At 42.5% G+C, this 23,347-nt stretch overlaps 1 protein-coding gene across 1 annotated transcript in view; it reads right to left on the reverse strand.

Moving 5' to 3' along the window:
* Positions 1 to 23,347, reverse strand: part of mtr (5-methyltetrahydrofolate-homocysteine methyltransferase) — a 68,363-nt gene that overhangs the window by 5,393 nt on the left and 39,623 nt on the right. Inside the window, exons 16-31 of the mRNA XM_055640012.1 lie at positions 23,084 to 23,263; positions 21,076 to 21,192; positions 19,576 to 19,716; positions 18,359 to 18,451; positions 18,120 to 18,272; positions 17,340 to 17,447; positions 16,397 to 16,428; positions 16,193 to 16,234; positions 15,594 to 15,661; positions 14,561 to 14,681; positions 6,334 to 6,415; positions 5,349 to 5,447; positions 4,409 to 4,484; positions 2,633 to 2,788; positions 1,546 to 1,742; positions 915 to 1,115 (exon numbers count right to left, since the gene is read on the reverse strand). Of these exons, the coding sequence (XP_055495987.1) occupies positions 915 to 1,115; positions 1,546 to 1,742; positions 2,633 to 2,788; positions 4,409 to 4,484; positions 5,349 to 5,447; positions 6,334 to 6,415; positions 14,561 to 14,681; positions 15,594 to 15,661; positions 16,193 to 16,234; positions 16,397 to 16,428; positions 17,340 to 17,447; positions 18,120 to 18,272; positions 18,359 to 18,451; positions 19,576 to 19,716; positions 21,076 to 21,192; positions 23,084 to 23,263 (1,866 nt within the window). The remainder of the gene's footprint in view (positions 1 to 914; positions 1,116 to 1,545; positions 1,743 to 2,632; positions 2,789 to 4,408; positions 4,485 to 5,348; positions 5,448 to 6,333; positions 6,416 to 14,560; positions 14,682 to 15,593; positions 15,662 to 16,192; positions 16,235 to 16,396; positions 16,429 to 17,339; positions 17,448 to 18,119; positions 18,273 to 18,358; positions 18,452 to 19,575; positions 19,717 to 21,075; positions 21,193 to 23,083; positions 23,264 to 23,347) is intronic.

Consider the following 23,347-nt stretch of genomic DNA (forward strand, 5'->3'; position numbering starts at 1 on the left):
TGTCAAAGCCGCCTCTGCCGCTGCCCAGCTCCGAGTTCTGGTCGCCGCTGCCGCTGTCCCAGCCGCCGCTGCCCCAGCTCCGAGGCCGCCAGCTCCGCAATTAGGCCTCGGCGCAGGCGGAGACGGGGGATACGACAAAATAAGTCGCATCCCCCGAAGGAAGAGACCAAAAACGCGCTTCTCCCCCCCCCCCCATACACAACATAATAAACCAAAAATGAACTAAACAGAACTGAAAAGAACAACACAAAAAAAGAAGAAAAAAAAGACAGACTGCAGGCGAGCCGCAGCTGCTAAGGCAGCGCCGCCATCTTTTTGTTAGGTTGAGAAAATAAATACAAAACTTGGATTTATAACAGCTCATGGGCCATGGCTAGCCGCTAATGAGGAGGCACAATATTTTAAACTGCCCCGGGCGCTCAAAACCAACCCCACGTCACTGCATACAGGTTTGTAGGTTAACTAGCTTTGGTAAAATTGTAAATTATCCCTAATGTGTAGAATAGTGCTAGTGTACTATTGTCGGTCGGCGCGGACACGGTGGGACAAAGGGCCTGTTTCTGTGCTGTATCTCTAAAGTATCTCAAAAGTAAAGAATCTCCCCCGCATTTAATCATGGCTGATCTATTTTTCCCTCTCAAACCCATTCTCCTGCCTTCACTCCGTAACCTTTAATACCCTTCCTAATCAAGAACCTATAAATCTCTGCTTTACTGCGAGATCATCAATTCGGCCTGCGTAATGCAAATAGCGTTCCCAAATTCAACCATTATATCCAATTTGCAGAATTGAAAAATGCGTTATGATAATTACCTGTGCCAACTATCTGATACCATTCAGATAGTGTTCATTAAGGCTCTTAAGCAAATGGTAACGATGAGTTAACATTATAGTTACTCAATTTTGAGGCTCACCTCAGCCAGTCTGTCTGCCAGTGCTTTCACCATGATGCTACTGTAGTCATCACCCTCCTTTTCGTACTGTTTGCTCAGCTGCTCAGCACCAAAGCAAGCCACTGCAAACATGCCGATGTAATCCGCCACTCCCGAGTCCCTGGGTGCAATGAAGTCGGAAATGCAACAGTATTTTTCTGCACTGAGGGAGTCCTTCTTGGCCTGGAAAAGATGGAAGATAACATCTTTTTGTGTGTTTATTGGCAAACGAAGCATGTCAAACAAAAATTATTAGAATTATATTTCTCCACCTGGGTGAGAACTGTCCATAAGACAAAATACGAATTTGCGCTATAGTTTAACAGTACATTGAAAATTCTGTGTCCATCCACTGTAATTGCAGCACGACTTGCAGCAATGTGATTTGTGGGCAGCACAGTGGCAGAGTTGCTGCCTTACATCACACTGCCTTAGGCTCCCCATCATCTGGTCCTTTTCCCAGTTAAGACCCAGAGCTACATTTGGCTAATAGGGAACAAATGAAGAATTGTATTTAAATTTGCCCAGTCTGTTCTTGCTACCAGCATAGGAAATGTTTTACTAATTGAGGAACTAAAGGAGCTATTCTCAACCTTAAAGAAAAGAGTCATACCTGTTGCCGTAAACCATGAAACTTTGCCACTGGTTCACCAGTGTGAGGGAAATGATCATCTTCATACAAGTTTACGTCATCCCCAACACTCTGAGCTGGCCAGAACCCTATAATTCCTCTGGCCTTCAATTTCTTCTCTTCAATCAGTTTTTTCAACAGATTCTGCGCATCTTGAAAAACCTTCTTGGCTTCTTCACCTACAGGTTGACAGGTTACATTCCATGAGGGTACAGTTTTCTGAGGAAGGGCATGAGTCAGACAGCATATACCCTTGTTTAAGAAGGAACTGCAGATGCTGGAGAATCGAAGGTACACAAAAAAACTGGAGAAACTCAGCGGGTGCAGCAGCATCCATGGAGCGAAGGAAATAGGCAACGTTTCGGGTCGAAACCCTTCTTCAGACATATATCCTTGCCTGTGTATGGCAGCCTCTGGTCTAATCTTGAGTATTTGTTTTGGCCAATGAATTCAACAAAATGAAAGCAAACATCACGTTGAAGTTCACCCTTCATATTAGTCACACCAACAAAAAGGGGACAGTCCTGGAGCAACTCAGCGGGTTTGGCAGCATCCCTGGAGAACATGGATAGGTGATGTTTCGGGTCAGGACCCATCTGAAGAAGTGTCTCACATCGCCTTACCTATATCCAACCACCCACCTATCAAAAAACCCTCCTCACATGTCTCAAGCTATTACCTAAGGAAGGCACAAGTGCTGGAGTAAAACAGCGGGTCTGGCAGCATATCTGGAGAAAAAGAATGGGCAACGTTTTGGGATCTTTCTTCAGACTTCCGGGCTTTGTCCTGTCCTTCCTCACTCCCAGCTTTTTCCCCTCCCCCACAATTAGTCTGAAGAAAGGTTCAAACCCGATACATCACCTATGTTCTCCAGGGATGCTGCCTGACCCGCTGAGTTACACCAGCAATTTGTCTTTTTTTTGTAAGCCAGCATCTGCAGTTCTTCGTTTCTATATTATTCACATCAATTGGAATGGGCAACAAATGGCCATCACTCAAGAGACAACAAATGATTAAGAAAGAAATAAAGTGTGACTTTCACACTAAACCTTAATTAATTAGGACCTACCAACTGTTTTGTCCTTAAAGATTTTGGGAAATCCTCGATTTGGGTACCTTCCTTTCAGCTGCCAAACGTCAAAGAAAGGTTTCCAGTCAATAAAGCTCATCAGTCTCCACAGGTCGTAATCAATAAAGGACCGGGTGCCGATAAACATCGGCTTCACTACAAAAAAACAACATGATTACAATGACTTTGAGGGCAAATAGCTTCAAGTTTAGTTTAGTTCAGAGATACAGCGCGGAAACAGGCCCTTCATCCCACCGAGTCTGTGGCGACCAGCACCCATACACTAGTTCCATTTTACACACAAGGCCAATTTACAGAAGCCAAATAACCTACAAACCCGCATGTGTTTGGAATGTGGGAGGAAACAGGAGCACCCGGATAAAGCTTATGCAGTTACAGGGAGAACGTACAAACTCTGTACAGACAACACCCATAGTCAGAATCAAACCCAGGTCTCTGGCACTGTAAGGCAGCAACTGTACTGCTGTGATACCATGCTGCCCTAAAGTGCAATCATTATTTTATTTCCATCTTTTAACATCTACTCTCAATCAGCCTCTTAATAAACATTCGCATATCAAAAGCTGCCAAAGATTTATCTCCGTGTAACCATAGTAATAGTGTACAACACCTTCGTATCATGGAGGAACAAGGAACTGCAGATGCTGGAATCTTGAGCAAACACAAAGTGCTGGAGGAACAACGGGCCAGGCAATATTTTGTGGAGAGAATGGACAGGCACCGATTAAGGTTTGAATCCTTCAGACTGGAGAAGGGTTCAGACAGAAACGCTGCTTGTTCATTCCCTCCATCAATGCTGCCTAACCTGCTGAGTTCCTCCAGCACTTTGTATTTTTATTCTTGTTTTATACACAGAGAAGAGCTCCCAGATGGGCAGCAAAGGGAGTGAAGAGAGAGAAAATATCCAGACATTTTCAAACTTCCCTCCCTCTTCTCCCCTCGTCCATCAGGCAAGAGGTACAGAGGTTTGAAAACACACACCTCCAGATTCAGGGACAGTTTCTTCCCAGCTGTTATCAAGCAACTGAACCATCCTCTCACCACTAGAGTGGTCGCGAACGCCCAGCCACCGCATTGGAAACCCTTGGACAATCTTTAATTGGACTTTATTTTGCATTAAACATTATACCCTTTTATGCTGTATTTGTATACTGGGGATAGCTTGATTTTAATCATGTCTAGTCTTTACGTTGACTGAATAGAAAAGCACCAAAAAGCTGTTCACTGTACCTCGGTACACGTGACAATAATAGTAAACTAAACTAAACTTTGGCTTTGACCATGAGATGGGCGTGTGAAGGCAGGAAGCAAGATTAGGAAAGTAGTATGCACCCCTCGGTCATACTGGTCGGATGCAAGCCTGGGCGATGTCATATGGAGGACAGGCTGTTGCCCATGCAGCACGTCCCCCCTCTCCACGTCGCTGATTGATCCAAAGGAACTGCAGGGTCGTTACAGTTTGGCACCAGCGCCATCGCAGGAGCTGCCAGGGCGAGATTGTAGACAATGATGAACTGCCTTAGGGGCTCCAACTCCAGATTTTCTTGAGGTTTACTCCTAGAGCCTTTTTCATGACTGGATATGGCCACAAGGCAGTGGAGGTTTTAAATCAGAGCTTTCCCTCTCCTAGATGGACTGCCTTCCCAGGCTGACGAGCCCCATCAAAGTAGAACGGTGATTAGGTGAGACATTGAAATAAAGTTCTGTTTCCACAGGAATGTCCTGTCGGACATTATGCCCAAATCTGTTACTGACCTGGTTTCGGATGGGAGAGCCAGTCGATGTGAAATCCTTGACTCCTGGCCTGCTCTAAAGTTAAGTATTTTCTGTCCTGCAATTAGTAAAGATTTCCCAATCAATAAATCAAACAGACAAGCCATCTGCAACACTAACTACACATGTCCAATCGCACCCTTGGATCAGAATAATCAATTAAACAAATGCAGTAATGGAATGAGAGAAATCTATTTGCTTCATATCTTGCACCTTCATCAGGTGATGCATAATTCTTCTAACATAGAGACTCATCCTCAGTTATTTTGAGCTCAAAAGACAATTTCTTCCAATCATACAGCACAGAAACAGGCCATTCAGCCCACTTTGTCCTTGCTGACCATTACTAACCCACTTACACCAATCCCATCTGCTATCATTAAGTTTAGTTTTGGAGATATAGAGCGGAAACAGGCCCTTCGGCTCACCGAAGCCACACCGACCAGCGATCACCCCGTACACTAGCACACACTACATACTCGGGAGAATTTACTATTTTTACCAAAGCCAATTAACCTACAAAGCTGCACGTCCTTGGAATATGGGAGGAAACTGAAGCACCTGGGGAAAACCGATGTGGTCACGGGGAGAATGTACAAATGTACAAACAGCGCCCGTATTGAAGCGGCGTCTCTGGCGGTGTAAGGCAACAACTCTATCAATGCGCCATCTTGTAACCCCAAAGTCTACCTGTGTATGTAGGTACTCAGTTAAAATGACATTAAAGTAAATACTGAATACTGAATATCTAACCTCTCCCTGTAGCCGAAACCCTCTAATCTAAGCAGCATTCTGGTACATTCTTAGCACTTTTTTAATTCTCAGTAAATAGTTTATTTCCCTCCTTTCAGAGATACAGGAGTCACATCCCCTCAACTCTCTGATGAACACATTGATTCAATAAAATAATCATAATAATGACCATTAAATACTCATAGTAATTCTGTCGAATTTCTTCATATTCTTCAGTTATTTCCTCAAAGTAGTCATCTTTCAGGTCATCATCTAAAAGTTGAGAGCACTAAAATTAAAAATGAGAACAATGACAAACCACAAGCTAAGACACATTGAAACACACTCATTGGTACAAAAGTTACACAACTAGAGACATTTAAATTACACACAGAGCAGGTAATTCTCAAAATATTCCTGCCCATGTACATTCTTGGACCTCAGAGGAGAAACAGTTTTGTTTCTGCAACCATGAGCTTAAGAAAACCATGATCAAGGGGACTCTATTGATTCAAGATGACCAATTTCTATTTTCCCAGGAGCATCAGGGTGGTCTCAGGCGCATGATTTGCAAAGCCAGAATTTCCAAAATGTATGAAGATTTATTTTGCAGTTTTTTTTGTATATACTTTATACTCTGAATAAAGTGTACTTTTGAAATTTAAGAAATCTAGAATTCCCAATGCCCTTAACAATCAGTTGCTGTTTCAAAATAGTCCGGGCCAGACCACGATATTGCCGAGTCAGGGCAGATTGTTTTAAGGCCATCAACATATCGGTAATGATGTTTGCTTACCATGTGACAGAAAGAGACTGTACAGGTCCATAAGTAGCAAATTAACCTACCGACATTGCTGTGAGAATCGGAGTAATTAAAGTTGGTCTGTTTACTACTTTAATAATGATGATTGTCAGTTGTAAGTAATAGACAGGATCTAGATATAAGTGCATCTGTCCTTATGAGAATGCATAATACCTTTGGTTAGATGAGTTTGTGAATGTACAAAAACTGGTAATTAGTTGAATTTTTTGCAAGAGTAGCTCCGTATTAGAAAAAGGGAATGTATACAATACATAGTAAAATAAGCAATATACAATATAACACAAAAATAATAAAATGTCTTCAAAATAATCAGGTACAAAAAGCATGCAGGCACAATCTGATAAAGACTTACCACAACAACACTTTTAGAAGCATCTAGAACATGGATTGCTGGTGCATTATACCTTGGTGCAATTTTGACAGCTGTGTGCGTTCTGAAAAACATGAAACGATTTAGATATAAATAAATGTTGACTAGATTAAGTCCAAGTACAACCACAATAGACGGGAAAAACCAGTTATTCATTTGGATAAGGAAGTGTGAACCTTTGTTGTACAGATCAGGAAGTATAAATGTTTAACCCCGTAATTGGGTGATTATGCACATGGTTCTTGGTTCTTGGTTTCTTGGTGCTCCAAAATATTCCAAATGGAATTTAAACTGGAGGTGGTGAAGGGAGGGCTTAAGCCAGAAGGTTAATTGGGAAGAAAGGGCTACTTTAAATTTAGTTGCATCTGGTTGGGTAACTATAGTTGGGTGGAGATTATTCCATGCTTTAATTGTGCGGGGGAAGAGCGAATTGCTGTATACATCTGTCTTTGTAGCTGGGATCACAAATTGGATCGAATGCCCTTGTCTGCTCCTAATTGGTTTGGGTTTGGTGTAGGTCTTGTAGTCTATGTCGAGCTGACCATTTAACATTTTGTAAAAACAGGTCAACGGTGAGCTTCACATCTGCTTTGGAGAGGGTTCCACCCAAGAGAATTCAGAAGTTTGGTGACACTCGCTTCTCTCTCATAGGTGTTAGTAACAAATCGAGCTGCCTGTCTTTGGACACGTTGGAGGTAACATGACATTGTGGAGAGCGGGGAAGGTTGTTCAGGGCTACTGTAGCATACAAATCAGATGGAAAGCTGAGCAGTTCCTTGGCAGATGGGATTTGATCTCAATACGTGCTGGGCTATGCATCTAGGAAAGTCAAGAAGGGGTAGGACACCAAGGCATATCAATGAATAGAGGGACCTTGGTCCATGTCCATAGTTCCCTAAAAGTGGCAACACAGGTGCATAGGAAAGTGAACGAGTCATATGGTATACAAGCATTGGGAGGTCAGTACATAGAACGTAAAAGTTGGGACATCATGTTATGATTTTCCAAAGTACTAGTTTGACTACACTTGGGAGCACTGTGTACAGTTCAGGTCATTACACTATAGGCATTATGCTGGAGAAAGTGCAGAGGAAATTCACCAAGATATTAACTGGATTAGAGAGTTTTAGTTACAGGGAGAGATTCGATTAGCTGGATTTATTTACGCGGGGGTGAACGAGGCCAAGAGATGACCTGATGGGTATGAAGGTGTCTGATTACAGTGTGGAGGATACATGGGAACACCAAGATTGTTTTAAAGTAATTTTTGAGTGGTCCCCGATATAAATTACCATGTGACTAATTTAGCCCATTAATAGAAATAGAGATCGCTAATTCATCAGTTGAGTTATATTCAATTCGCATTATGTAAATAGGGGTAAATATAGCAAGGTCCAGTCAGATAGTTAAGAGACTATTGTTGAATAACTGGTATGAACAGAGCATTAAAGATGGTAAAGATAGACACAAAGTGCAGGAGTAACACAGAGTAATGGAGATGGGAATCTGAAGAAGAGTCCCGACCCAAAATGTCGCCCATCCTTTTCTCTGGAGATGTTGCCTGACCTGCTCAGTCACTGCAGCACTTCTTTGGTATCTTTGTCTATGTTTGGTATAAACCAGCATCTGCAGTTCTTTGTTTCTACAAGTTGTTGATGGCAAAGATCCTATAGCAAGCAAGATAGTGCACTCCTGCTAAAACCAATGGGCTGACGAGCAGTACACAACAGAGCGGAACGTCAGCCTTTTCGTCGGCCATTCAGTAAACCCGACCCGACCCGACCCGACTTTGTAAATCCCTCTCGCAGTGTAATCAGCGTTGCAGGGGAACAGTTTGTGTATGTGATAGTGTTAGACCCATTATTCATAATTCTGTTAATTCATAATTCTGCTATTTTTTGTTAATGATTAATATGTCAATAAATCATAATTCTGTTAATTTTCTTTTTTTTTAAAATGTTTTTAATTTTCTTTTTTTTTAATTAAAAAAAAAAATATATTTTTAAATGGGTCATGTGCTGTGTTTGAGGATGTTTGTATTAAACTTGCACTCTGTAATTCATTTGATCACACTGTTCACAACTGCGGAAACAGAAGCCGGTTACGGAAATGGGGCCGAAGATTACCCATGAATCTGCCCATGACCCTACTACGTCTATTTCGGCGAGTGGGCTATCTTGCTTGCTATAGGATCTTTGGTTGATGGTAGCAGATAAAAGATAGCCATCATTGATTACTGTGTTTCTCATTTGTGAAAATAAGCTGGGACATTACAGAGGCACATTAAAAGGTATCATCTCATGAAAGCTACTGACAGATGAGCATTGTAGACAGTTCTTGCATTTAACCAGCTCATACAAAAGTACAACACCTATTATTTATGGACTTTGACCTAATCATGCTGATACGATTATGAAGACTTGCTAGTTCCTTGCAAGTACAATTATTCTTTGCTCACCTGAGCAATGTAAATTCATTAACCAATCTGTCAAATGCTTGCAGATTATCTCTCTCAAAGATGTGTGTGAAAAGGGCTATTAGAATAAATTGGGGTTTTTTTCTACTAGATATAAAAGTTGAAAGCAGCTTTATTTCTTGAATTATAATACTATTAATTCTGAGTTCACTGCTAGATAATCAAGCATTATTTAAAAATAAATACCAGTGTAATTTTAGGGAAGGCTGCAAGTTCTGCTCAAGAAAAATCAATTGGCTACAAACGACAAACTGACCTCAAATCAAATGTGCAATCAAGTTAATATGCTGCCAGGCCATAAAAATTAACCTAAATCTGTCAAAGAAATTACAAATAACTTTGTAAATGAGCATAAATGCAACACAAGCAATAACTTCATATTAATGGATCAGAAAATGTTTCAAATACGTGGTCACTATCTGTTAAGGAACCTTTTAAGAAATACTAAATATCAGAATAAAGATGAATTATCTCCATTTACAAAGCTTTCACCACCAGTTCTAGTTTTTACAAGATATCACTGGGTTCAAGATGTACTGTCCTCAATCAAAGCTGTTTTCTTCTCATTATTGCTGAGCATTTTACAAACATTACAAAACAATATATGCCTGTGTTTTTTTTCTAAAAGGCAACTACATCTGGAATCTAATGACCCATTAACAAAATCTATGCTCTCACTCCAATACAGTAAAATGAACACGCCAAATTTGGAATGAAGTATTAAACTCAAACAATCAGGCAGAGTCATACAGTGCGGAAACATGCCTTTTGGCCCAACTTGCCCACACCGACATACATGTCCCATCTACACTAGTCCCACCTGCCTGCATTTGGTCAATATTCCTTTAAACCTGTCCTATCCATGTCTCTGCCTCAACTTCCTCCTCTAGCAGCTCGTTCCATACACCCTCCACCCATTGTGTGAAAAAGTTACCCCTCAGATTACTATTAAACATTTCCCACCTCAATTTAAATAGAAGAGAATGTCTTAAATATCCCCAGGACCGGGAGGGAGAGCCCACAGTATAGATGTTGGGAAGTCATGTTACAGTTGTACAAGACATGGGCGGAAATCCCGGGGGGGCGGGGGGCACGTTCCTTGTTCCTCCCATGTTTTGAGAGGTGGGGGACTATCCCCCCCCCCCCCCCCCCATGTTTTGTAATCCAGATTTTGAAATATGGTGAAAAAAAATCTATTAAAATCTCTGCTTTCTGCGAGACAGTGGGGGTGTCACTGTTAAGCGCTTGTTAAATGTTTCTATTAACATCGTATTGTGTCACCAATTGTGTTTTGCCCATCAAGTATTACTGAAGGTATTCACGGAGAATTTCTTAAAGCTGTCTGATGCGGGTACAATTACCTAATTGGATGTATTGGTGGATAGGAAAGATTTAAATGGGTATCGGATTTAAACGGGTCAGGTCATTAAGGGCTCTGGTCGAATGGGTTTCCTGGCTGGCTTGCAGGTGAGTACCTCATTCACGGTCACCCACGCTGAATCGGCCTGTTCGTGGGGCCTTTCATTGCCTGGCGGGCTTAAATACAAACTGCTGCGTTAAGGCAATTGGGCCTCCCGATGTTGAAGCCGGGCCGGGCGATGAAAGGTCCCACGAACGGGCCGATTCAAGCCCCACGATTCGGGGCGGACGAAGCTGCTGTTGCTGGAGTTCGGAGTTGGTCATCGACCAGGTCAGCTCCACAGGAGGAGGAGGGGAAGGGGTGTGGGTGCTCCACCCTTGGTCAACTGTTGCTGGCCTTGCTTTGTTCTGACCTTTTCTTATCTCCACACTACTTTCAGACTGAAGCGGGGTCCCGACCTGAAACGTCACCCATCCTTTTTCTCCAGATATGCAGCCTGACCCGCTGAGTTACTCCAGCACTTTGTGTATATCTTTGGTATAGTTTGGGTCGGCTGCCCTGCCAGCAGCAGTTTGCAATTTCTACTTTTTTTTTTTTTTTTTTAGTGTGTCCAAGTGTTTGTTTAGTGGTTTCTCGGTATGTCTTATGTGGGGGGTGATGGGGAGGGGGAAAAGAGGAAAACGGTTTCGGTCATCTCCTACACGGAGAGGTGACTTTTTCCATGTCGCCCCCCTTGCGGCCTAACAGCATGGATTGGAGCGGCCTTTCCTGGAGTCGGGCCCGGAGCTTCAGCAATGGGCACAGCGTAGACTTCTCCATCGTGGAGTGGGCAAATCCTTGCCGGGGGGGTCACCAGAGAGGAGTGCTCCGATCGCTGGCCTGGTGACTTAGACATCATGGGGCTGTGTATTATCCATTATCCGGTAGGCGGCGCGGCTCTGGCCAGCAGCGGCCTCTGCAGTCTGTCCGCGTTTTTATTATTTTCTGTCTGTGTTTTAATGTAGTTTTTGTTATTTTTTGTTGGGGTGTGTGTGTGGGGGGGTGGGGGTGGGGTGGGGGGGGGGGGGGGAAAACTTTTTAAATCTCTCCCTGCACTGGAGACCCGACCTTTTTCTCGTCGGGTTCCGTTGTCGTTGAGGCCGCAACGAGGAGCGGCCTCCAACAGGAAGAAGCCGGGGACTCAGGTGCCGACTCACCGTTGCCGTCGCGGAGCTGGCCGAGACCGGAGCGGTGGAGGAACGCTGCTGCTGCTGCTGCTGCTGCTGCCGATGCCGCTGCTGAGTCGGGGGCTGCTGCTGCGGGTCTGCGGACAGCGGCGCCGGGAGCCCGCGGCTCCCTGGAGAGAGACCGCTTTTCGGGGCTCCTGCAACGGAGAATTCTCCCGCCCGTGTTGCGGGGTCGAAGAGCTCCTGGAGCGGGGCTTAGCACCACTGCCCCGCGCGGCTGGAATGGCCGCGGGTACTTGCGAGCGCACACCGGGGGCTCCAACACCAAGACCCGGTGTGCGACCTCGCACCACCCGGCGTGGCTTCAATGGCCGCGGGACAATCGCCATCGCCAGCCGGGGGCTTTGACTTTGACTCTGACATCGGGGGGGGGAGAGTGCAGTGGAGAGATAAGTTTTTTTTGGCCTTCCATCACAGCTATGTGATGGATGTTTATGTAAAATTGTAATTATGTTGTGTCTGGGTCTATTTGTGTGTAATGTATGGCTGCAGAAACGGCATTTCGTTTGGACCTCTAGGGGTCCAAATGACAATTAAATTGACTCTTGACTCTTGACTTGACTCTTGTGGTCTGCGGAGCTTCAAGCGGCGGGCATGGACTTCCTATCCGGAGCCTGGGATCCCTTGCCGAGGATCACTGCAGAAGAGCTCCGACCGCCGGTCTGCGGCCTATAACATCCTGAAGCCGCGGACTCCGGTTGGAAAGTGCCGATTTGAGCACTCCGAGCCGCGTAATGTGTTCAACGTCAGAGTTTCAATCATCCCGACGAGAGGGCCTGTACATCGGGCCGTCCGTAGCGGTGACAATGGAGGGGTTATGGCCCCGACCACGGGTGAACAAGGAGGAGGACTGGCTAAACTTTGTTGCCTTCCACCACAGTGAAGAATGCTGTGGTGGATGTTTGTGTTAAATTTTATTGTGTATTATTTTTAAGTGTATCGCTGCTTGCAAATTCATTTCACTGCACCTTCGGGTGTATGAGACAAATAAAATTGACTTTGACTTTGTATATACCAGCTTCTGCAGTTCATTTCTCCGCATCTGGAGTACTGTGTTCAGTTTGGGGCACCCTTTTATAGGAAACACGTTGAGAAGTTGGAAATGGTACAGCAGATTTACAAGGATATAGAAGGACTCAAGGGCCTATTCTTTGGAGCACAGGAAGATGATGGGTGATCTTATAGAAGTCTATAAGATCATGAGAGGATTAGATAGGGTAATGCATAGAATCGTTACCCAGAATACGGCAATCAAGAACCAGAGGACATAGGTTTAAGGTGACGGGGGAAAAGATTTAATAGTAGACTAAGGGGCAACTTTTTTTCTTACACAGAGGGTGGCGGGTATATAGAACAGGCTACCAGAGGAGGTAGTCGAGGCAGGTGCTATCACAATGTTTAAGAAACATTTGGACAGGTGCATGGATCGAAGGGGTTTGGAGGGATATGTGCCAAACACCGGTAAGTGGGACTAGTGTAGATTATGGCAGGTTGAATGGTGTGGGCAAGTTGGGCCGAAGGTCCTGTTTCCATGCTGTATGACTCTTTAAAGATGCAGATATAAAAAGCTGGAGTAACTCAGCAGGTCAGATGAAGATGCCTCTTCCTTGTTACTAAAAACAAGTATTTCCCAGTGGTAAAGAGAACGTATATGGAAATGGTGATAAACAAACACGTGAAACTGCAGAGGCTGAAACCTTGAGCAAAAGGGCGACATAGTGGCACAGCAGCACAGTTGCTACCTTACTGTGCCAAAGTTCAGGCTTCGATCCTGACTACTGTTGCTGTCTGTATGTTGTTTGTACATTCTCCCTGTGACCGCATGGGTTTTCCCCGCCGTTCCGGTTTCCTCCCACATTGCAAAGAGGTGCAGATTTGTATGTTAGTTGGATTCTGTAAACTGCCCCTAGTGTGTAGGATGCAAAACTGGGATAACAGAACTCGTGTATGGGTGACCGTTGGTCGGCACGGACTTGGAGGGCCACTGTACCTCGAAACTAAACAACTTAGGATTATTATTGTAACATGTACCAAGGTAAAGTGGAAACCATTGTTTTGCATGATATACAAACAGATCAGATAATACTAATCATAAATAAAATCGCGTCAAATTCAAGTACAATAGGTAGGGCAAAGGGGAAACAACAGTGTGCAGAATATCGTTCTCAACAATGTAGCCCAACCTTTCTATAGAGAAAGTCCAACGTCCACAATGGGGTAGAGATGAATCAGACAGTACCCTAGGCTATAAAGTGCTGGAGGAACTTGGCGGGTCAGGTCGTGGAGGGAGTGGACAGACGACGATTTGTTTTGGGATTCTTCTTCAGACTGGTTGGACATGATCATGTGTTTGTCTAACCAGGTGATGAAATGTCAGAAACCTAAATTGTCCTGTCATCTTAGGCCATGAGGTTGTGTAACAAAGTACGATTAGAAAATCGGGATGAAATGCTGCACCATGTAACAGAGACACACTTGTTATGTAGCTAGTTTCAGTTGCCATGAACTAGTCAATGAAAATGTGGTTTGAAGTCTGCTTGGAGCTATTAATGAGCAGTTCCTGACACGGGATGATGAAACTAAACTCTTAGATTACGTGTTGAAGATTTTCTGAACGGCTCTCAAGGGCTTGCATTGCAGATAGATGACATCTTAAGAATCTCAGCAAGGGATAAAATTGCAAGCAGACAAAATAGCTAGGACCACATCTTCAAATCAGGAGATAAGATGCTGGTTGATAAGGAAATCTGATCATTTCTGTCTATCCCTTGTAAAAAGGCTTTTGTACCTGAACAGTTCAATATTTTGTCTGAAGAAGGGTTTCGACCCCAAACGTCTCCTATTCCTTCTCTCCATAGATGCTGCCTCACCCGCTGAGTTTCTCCAGCATTTTTGTCTACCTTCGATTTTTCCAGCATCTGCAGTTCTTTCTTAAACAATATTTTATAGCAGTTCAGTTTATATTGTGATAACTTTAAAGGGGTAAATGATGAACCACTGTTCTGCCTAGTTACTATTACTAGTTACTGTTCTGCCTGTCCGATTAAGGGTCTCAACTCAAAACATCAACTACTCTTGTTTTCCTGTGATGCTGCCTGACCCACTGAGTTACTCCAGCACTTTGTATTCTTCTGCCCAGTTACTTACTTCGAGGTTGTGGCTCCACCGATCAGTAAAGGCAGTTTCAAACCTATCCGTTCCATTTCCTTAGCGACATGTATCATTTCATCTAAAGATGGCGTGATGAGACCAGACAGGCCAATAATATCTGCCAAAATAAAGTATAGGACACATTCACGAATCTGCTTTAACAACTAAACCACTGGTGGCACAGTGGTACATTTGCTGCCTTGCAGCACCAGAGAACCAGGTTCGATCCTGACTACGGGTGCTGTCTGCAAGGACTTTGTACATTCTACCCGTGACCGCGTGCGTTTTCTCCGGGTGCTCTGGTTTCCTCCCACTCCAAAGACGTATAGGTTTGTAGGTTAATTGGCTTTGGTAAAAATGGTAAATTGTCCCTAGTGTGTAGGATAGTGCGAGTGTACGGGAATCACCGGTCGGTGTGTTCTTGGTGAGCCTAAGGGCCTGTTTCCATGCTGTATCTCTAAACTAAACTAAGCACTTTTGGCAAATTGCAACACCAAGTTCTGGGGTCTAAGCTGTGATTTGATCACGCAAGCTTAACCAGAGTTGTGGAAAGATATGTGAAAACCAGGAAATGACTGAAAAATAGCTCTCAAGCTACTTTGACTGAATGAAGTCACGGGAATGGAAAAGTGATTAAAATCGATGTTTACGTTTAAAAATGTTAAGATGCCAATTTACTCTTGCACATTCCAAAGAGCTAACTGTTGGATGTTATTGGGAAAACATAATCTTGCTCCTATCTTTCTTGCCCAATGTACCCTGTGCTCAGAGTGGAGGAGGGAACACAGAAAAATGGGCAGCGCAAAGAATTCTTAAAAAAAAAATTCAATGTATCAGTGCTGGAGCATTATCTCCAAGAGACAGGACGCTATTTTATGCAGGGGTTCCAATGACAGGTTTTGACCCAAAACGTCGACAATTCCTTTCCCTCCGCCGATGTTCCTCGACTCGCTGAATTCCACGAGCAGTTTGGCTTTTGCCCTGTTTCCAGCATCTGCAATCTAGTATGTCTTCATGCTAATGTATTTACCTGCTTTATTCTCGATAGCAGCCTGGAGTATTTTATCGCATGGAGTCATAACTCCTAGGTCAATTACTCTGGAATTAAAGTAAAAATATAAATTAAAAATGAATTCATAAATGATTCAGTGACAACCAGTTCAAGAATAGCTTCTTCCCAACAATTAACAATCTCACAAACACTACACAACACTAACCTCGGCTATGAACTATGAGCTGTATTTGATTGCACTAAATACTTTGGTTTTTTTTGCATGAGTTGAGGTTATTCATTCTTTTTTTTTGTTTTACATATTATCTATGTGCATTGTCTTTTATGTTGCTGCACGTAAAAATTTCATTTTTCTTTTGTTGGTACATAAGACAATTAAACGCTCTTGACAGTGAGCCATAGAATCTGTGCTCACCTTTAGGGAATGATGTTCAGTTTTAGTTCCGTCTACTTTATTATTGTCATGTGTACTGAGGAACAGTGAAAAGCTTTTCTTTGCATGCTATCCAGTCAAAGATGACTATACACGAATACAATCAAGCCGTCCACTGTACGCAGATAAAGGTGCAACATTTAATGCAAGATAAAGTTCAATTAAAGAGAACAGATTTTGTTACCGGAAATTATTGCCAGCAGTTTTCACACTTCTGTACGCTTGCCTGATGGGAGAGGGTAAAAGAGGGAGTGTCGGGTGTGAGACCTGTCCTTGATTATGCTGGCGGCCTTGCCGAGGCAGTGGGATGTGTAGATGGAGTCAATGAAAGGGACATTGCTTTGCATGATTACCAGCACATTCCTATGAACATCTGTTCTTCCAATACCATTTTTCTTTGACAGTGGCTAACGAGGACAACTGAAAATGTGGTCCAGATTTGTTTTTACGGAAATGGTGCAGCCCAGCACCACCCGGTTCTTGCAAAAAGAACTAAAAACCCTTTATGGATTCTGCAAAAGAACTGCATTTGATTAACTGCATTTGAAATGAAATAATAGGATCATATGGTTGCCTTAGTTTTTACTATAAAATAATATATATGCAATCTTAATTCAAATAAAGACAGAAGGCAAACAAGTTAATCCAAAATCTTCACACAGGACACAAGTTTTGAGAAATGGAGCAACATGGAGACACGAGGAACCGTACACGCTGGAATCTTCATCAAAACACAAAATGCAGGGATTCGGGTCAGGCCCCTCCTTCTGACTCACTTCATCAGTCTGAAGAAGGCTCCGGACCTGAAATGTCACCTGTGCTGCAGATCTGAGATCGTGTTACCATTCTGGTGTCTCAGTTATAAAATGGTAGCTGAACTCAAAGAGTCAATATCATATTTTTTTGTCATAGTCATACCGCACTAAACAGGCCCTTAAGCCCAATTAATCCATTATGACCAAGATGCCCCATCTCAGCTAGTCTCATTTGCCGGGTTTTACCCAGATCCCTTAAATCCTTTCCACGCCATGTACCTGTCCAAGTGTATTTTAAATGCTGTTGTAGTATCCACCTCAACTACGTCCTCTGGCAGTTTGTTCCATTTGCTCACCTGCATGTTGCCCCGTAGATTTTTATGAAATCTTTCCCCTTTCACCTTAAACAGATGAGCTTTTGTTTCTCATTGCCCTACCCTGGAGAACTTTTAAAATAATTAAATAACACCATCTTCTGTGTGCAATTTAAGATGAACTGGCTTATCCAGTAATACCTAGATCCCAAAAGGGTATAAACAAAGATAAAAATTGTTCCGACTCCAGTTAGAGACTTACAATTTCTTTGAAATGGCCTGGCTGCATCAGCAGTTCCTCTCTCTCCTGCTCCATGAAAGGGATCAGATATTTCACAGCTTTCTTCATTACGCGAGCAGATTTAATGACCTGATGGCACAAAGTAAATTTTATTTACAGGACATTGAGAAACAAGAGTGCAGATTTGCGGTTCAATATTTAAAATAACTAAATATTTAAAATAACTTAATACAGATTCAGTAAACTCGCACTTACGTAAACAATTCTGTACTCATTCCTGAGTGCAATCAAGGCAGTTTGTAATTTCCACAACACTGTACGATCAAGTTTACATCGAACACAAACTGATAATATAAGCGGTACTTACCCAGAAGACCGGGTGCTGCAGAAAGTGTTCCAAAGGTGAGACTGAACTCAAGCCAGCAATGGAGGCGTGCTTACCCAGAAGGCCACGTGCTGCAGAAAGTACCCCGGATGCAGCCGGATGCCATCGAGACAGTTAATACTCTCAATGATGGACACAAAGTGCTGGAGTAGCTCAGTGCACCCAGCAGCACCTCTGGAATATATGGACGGGCGACGTTTCGGGTCAAGACCCTTCTTCAGAATTAGTGAGTTATGGGGGATGGGGGTGATGAGTCCAAGTTACTTAAATTCGGACTTATGTGAGAGTTCACTGATCGTAACCCTTACGTGAGTCGGGGAGCACCTGTACCCCAAAATGATCAAAATACTTTGTCATCTGCGTTGGCAAATACATTTTGCCTTTTAATAGAACAACAAAATGGATCCTGGTCTTACCTGTGGAAGAAACATCTTTCCTGCTCCGAACAAATCCCCCACAGCTTTCATCCCATTCATCAGAGGTCCTTCGACTACATGCAAGGGCCTAGGGTAACTGTGCAGATCGGCTTTTGCTTCTGCTGTATCTTCTACAACATATTTTTCTATACCCTACAGGGTGATGACAGAATGTCAACTCTTGCGGCAAGCATAAGCAAAAAGGACAGTGAGGAAGATGGACGCACTCGAGCCTTTACCTTAATGAGGGCATATTCGAGACGTTCCTCAACAGTTCCATTCCTCCTCCATTCGTCAGTAGTTACTGCTGCCTTTCCACCTTTGGCATGATTCTACAAGATGTTGGATATGCTTTAGTTTGTTACACTGTAATGGGCAAAATTAAATGTACCACATGCAGAAACTATGATATAATTTTCACTAAGTCAGTAGGCAGAAAATTACCTAGATTAGATTTTCATTTTGGAAACTTGTAAATCCCTAGATTAGCACGGGAAAACTAATTTGTTCCAGTGGTGCCAGATTAATTAAGAATAAAAGTATTTTCAGTGTGTTTGTATGAGTAGGATTTTTGTGATGCTTCCTACGATGGAATACTGGAAGCTCTGAACTCTAATGCCCAATTCACACATTTCTGCTACACTGCAGAGTGGCTCTTAAATTGAGACCGGAGGAGACATAGCAAATGAAGCTACTGGGAACTCAACCTCCCCAATCACAGCTTTGAATTTGAATTTCTATGCCTCACATTAAAATGTGTTCATGGCATTGTCTTCCCCTATCACTGTAACCTCTACCAGCTTTTCTGTAAACATTGCCTCTTACAAAGTTTATGAAACATTTAGGCAGGTACATGGATAGGATAGGTATTGAGGGATATGGGCCAAATGCAGGCAGGTGTAGGAGCATGTTGGTCAGCGTGGGCAAAGGGCCCAGTTTCCACGCTGCATGACTCTATGACATCCTTATTCCTGTTCTCCATAAACATCAGCCACACATTCAGCTGCCAAAGCAACAAATTTGAATTCCCATCCTAAGTTTCACCCCCTACTGAGCAGCCTCTGTAAAAGAATAACTTCCGTAAACAACTTTTAACCATCCTTCTGCTCCCATTTCTCTCAGTTTTTGTTTGATTACATCTCCAAAACTACAAAATATATATTTTTAAAGATTACATGCATACAAGTTTTATTACAGGGAAGTATGCAATATCAAAATGTATACCATTATCTTGTGATTTAAAACATAGAATGTAGAACTGTACAGCACAAGAACAGGCCTTTCGGCTCACAATGTCTGTACCAAACATGATGCCATGACCAACATTATCTACCTGCACATAATCCTCCATTCCCTGTATGTCCATATGCATAATAAAACTGGGAAAAAGCACACTTAGGTTTTGCCAGCACCATTCAAAGGTTTTTATTCCAAAGCTACCAGTAAATGTCCATACCTGTGCATAACACAGCAATTTCTCAGTAGCTTCAGGGTCTTTGTTCCAGATCAGATTCTCACACAACTCCAGCAGTTCTTTGTCAATATCATCATAAACAGGCAGGTTTCCTGCATTCACAATTCCCATATCCATCCCTGCCTACGGAAAGACATATTACAAAAATGTTGCGGTAGATGAGGAGTGAAAGATTTACGATAACAATACAAGTCAACAAGTACATAGAGTACCACCCATTTGTTATATAGTCACGGGTAGACAGGGTGATGAAAATGGTGTTTGTCACAAACAGACACAAAGTGGTAGAGTAACTCCGCGAGTCAAGCAGCAACCCTGAAAAACAAGAATAGGTGACGTTTCGGGTCAGGACCCTTCTTCCAATCGATTTTCAGGGTTCCATCCAGAAATGCCACCTATCCATGTTCTCCATAGATACTACTTGAAGTGTTGAGTTACTTCAGTACTTTGTGTCCTTTTGTGTAAACCAGCATTTGCAGTTCCTTGATTCTACAAGGTGCTTGGGAGGCTTGTCTTCATTGGTCCGGTATTGAATACAGGAGTTGGGATGTCAATGTACTGCTGTACAAGATAATTGGCAAGGCCACATTCTAAAGTATAGATCTTTGGTTACACTGATGTCATTAATTTGGAAACAGGTGCAAAGTGGATTCACGAGGATGTTACTGGGTCTGTGGGCGTTTGAGTTATAAGGGAGGCAAGGATAGGTTGGGTATTTGTTTCCGTAGCCTAGGGCATAGGAGGCTGAAGGATGATGATGTATAAAAACATGAGGGTATATAGATGCATACATGGAAAGTGCGGCCGGAGGAAGTGGAAGAAGCTGGTATAATAATAATATTTCAAATACAATTGGACAGCAAAGTTGCAGCAAAGATTTAATTGTTCCATTCCAAGCACATATGACAATTAAACACGCTTGAATCCAGACCACTTTCACCTTAAACCATGCCCTTGGAGTTTGAAACTCCAACAACATGAAAAAAGATTACATCAACCTTGTATATGCCTCTTGTAATACTCTTTGATACACCTCCATCTGGTCACCCCTCAGCCTCCTTTGCTCCAGTGAAAACAAATATAGCTTATTCAAGACACAAAGTGTGGGTCAGGCAGAATCTCTGGAGAACGCAGATATGTGCCCTTTTGGGTCGGGACACTTCTTCAGAATCTGAAGAAGGGATCCGATCTAAAACATCACCTATCCATGTTCTCCAAAGAAGCTGCTTGACCCGCTGAGCACTATATGTATGCAAAAACAAAGAATTTCACTGTACCTTGGTACATGTGACAATAAAGTATAATTGAAGCATTGTGCCTTGTTCTGTAAATCAGCATCTGCAGTTTCTTATGTCCCTAGTTATTTCATTCTCTCCCCATAACAAAATCCCTTTAATCCTGGCAACATTCTGGTGACCCTACTCTGCATTCTCTCCAAAAATGATGTAGTTGAAAGAGTATTCATAAATATTAGCTTTGTACCTTTATAGCATGGTAAAGGAATACGCTGTGTATGGCCTCTCGGATTGCCTCCATTCCACGAAATGCGAAGGACAGATTTGAAAGACCTCCACTTACTCTGGCTCCAGGCAATGCTCCCTTTATGAAAATAAAAAGCCATGAGCAAATCAAGATAAAATACAAGAGAAAGTGATTGGATTTATTACAAAGAAAGAATGATATACTGTGAGCACTTTTAATTCATATCGACTCACAATGAACGTATAGACTGAGAAATACAAGATTTAGACAAGACAGAAGGGATAACGTAGCATCAAGGATGGATAGTTGCAAGTGACTCAAAGACTGGAAATTAATGGAATATATATCCAGCTCCTTCATCTCCTTAAAGGGAAGATAAAAAACAATAGAATTAAACCTAAAATACAAATAATTACTTGCACACTGGAAAAAGACAGTCAAAGTAAAGCAGATGCTCAGAAGTGATAGGAGCAGAATTAGGCCATTGGGCCCATCAACTCTACTCGGCCATTCAAACATGTCTGACCTAGCTTTCCCCCTCAAACCCTTTCCTCTGCCTTCTCCCCATAACCCCTGAAACCCGTACTAATCAAGAATCTATCAATCTATCAACCGCGTTAATAAATATCCATTGACTTGGCCTCCACAGCCGTCTGTGTAATTATTGAAATTATAAACTCCTGGCACCAACTTGATTTTTTACAGCTCCATACAAGACGGTGGAATTATTTGCAATATCTTATTTGGGTTCAGGAAATAAATAATAAAAAGGATTATTTTAATGATTTTTAATGTTCTTATATCACTTAAATATTTGCCAGCGTTCAAATGAAGAGAACCACTAAACATCAAGTAATATCTTAATTTCAGGAGTACAATACTGGTGTTGCAATGCTTCAGAGCTGAAGGCTTCAGAATTTCTCCCAAAGTCTCAATGTACACAGATCAACACAACCTTTATCTGATTTGTGTGTAAGTCCAGACCAGTCAATGACGTTTCTGTTAAAATAATTAGTATTATGCTAAAGGTCCAGCATATTGTGCATCTAAATTGTAACGCTGCTGCTGTTGCTAGTGGCAGATTGATGAAAATGTCAAAATATTCAGATTTTAATAAAAGGTTTAGAAAAATCTCATTTATAATCTTTCCTTAATATGAAATAGCAGTACTTTTTAAAATCAACACATTTTGCTCCTATATTCTGATAAAATATTTTTCAATTATATCTATGTTAATTTATTTCAAAATGTGTCAGGCTGCATTGCGCAGAGTAGGTGCTTCCATTTTAATTGTTTTATACACATACTTTCCTGGAAATACAATTACTATCCCCATCAGCCGTAAAGATGAAAGGAAAATTGTGTAAATCCTTCAGCAACACAATTTGCAACTCTAATCCTTTTGTCTCACATCTTGTGTGTGTTCGTCTCTGTCCTTTCTCCACCCATCTGCCGACCAAAATCGCCCCTCACCTGTGTTCACCTATGACTAGCCTTGAGAAACTCGCATTGAATTCTCCAATTTTAGGTAACTAATTATCTCCCCTTTTTTCCCCTCCTCTCTTTGTGCCCCACCTGGACTTGCGCCCATTTCATCACTTCTACCCCCTAACTTCCAGCTACGTTCCTTTCTCTGGCTTCACAAATAACACCTCTTCTATCCTTATCACAAGCCTTCTGTCCAACCATTTTCCTACAAAAACCCTCCCTCACCTGTGTTCACCTGTAACCCGCCATGCTCTGTCCTGCCCCTCCACTGTTCTAGCTTTCTTTCCTCCCACCCCTACAATCAGTCTGAAGTGTTCCGACCCCAAACGTCACCTATCCATGCTCTCCAGGGATGCTGGAGGACCCGTTGAGTTCCTCCAGCATTTTGTCTCTTTCTTTGGTAAACCAGCATCTGCAGTTCCTGGTTTCCATAGGTGAAAGTAATCATTCATCTCCTTATGCCCTATTCAGTTCCTCATGGTGATTTGAGGTGGAGCTATGCTTTCATGCATAGACTTACCTTCATAATTGAAGTCGCTTTGATGAAATTTACAGCATAGAGATTGTGCTCCTCCATTCCAGTTCCAATAGTGAGTATATTTGGATCAAATATGATATCACTGGGGTTAAATTTGACTTTGTTCACAAGCAAGTAATACGCTCTAGTGCACACTGCCACTTTGGATTCAATATCGGTCGCCTGAACAAGATAACAGAAGGTTCAGAATCTGCGAGCACATTCCAATAGTTCCTTAAACACACACACAACATATGAATGCTCAAC

The sequence above is a fragment of the Leucoraja erinacea genome, chromosome 8, assembly GCF_028641065.1.
Source record: "Leucoraja erinacea ecotype New England chromosome 8, Leri_hhj_1, whole genome shotgun sequence".
NCBI classification, from domain to species: Eukaryota; Metazoa; Chordata; class Chondrichthyes; order Rajiformes; family Rajidae; genus Leucoraja; species Leucoraja erinaceus.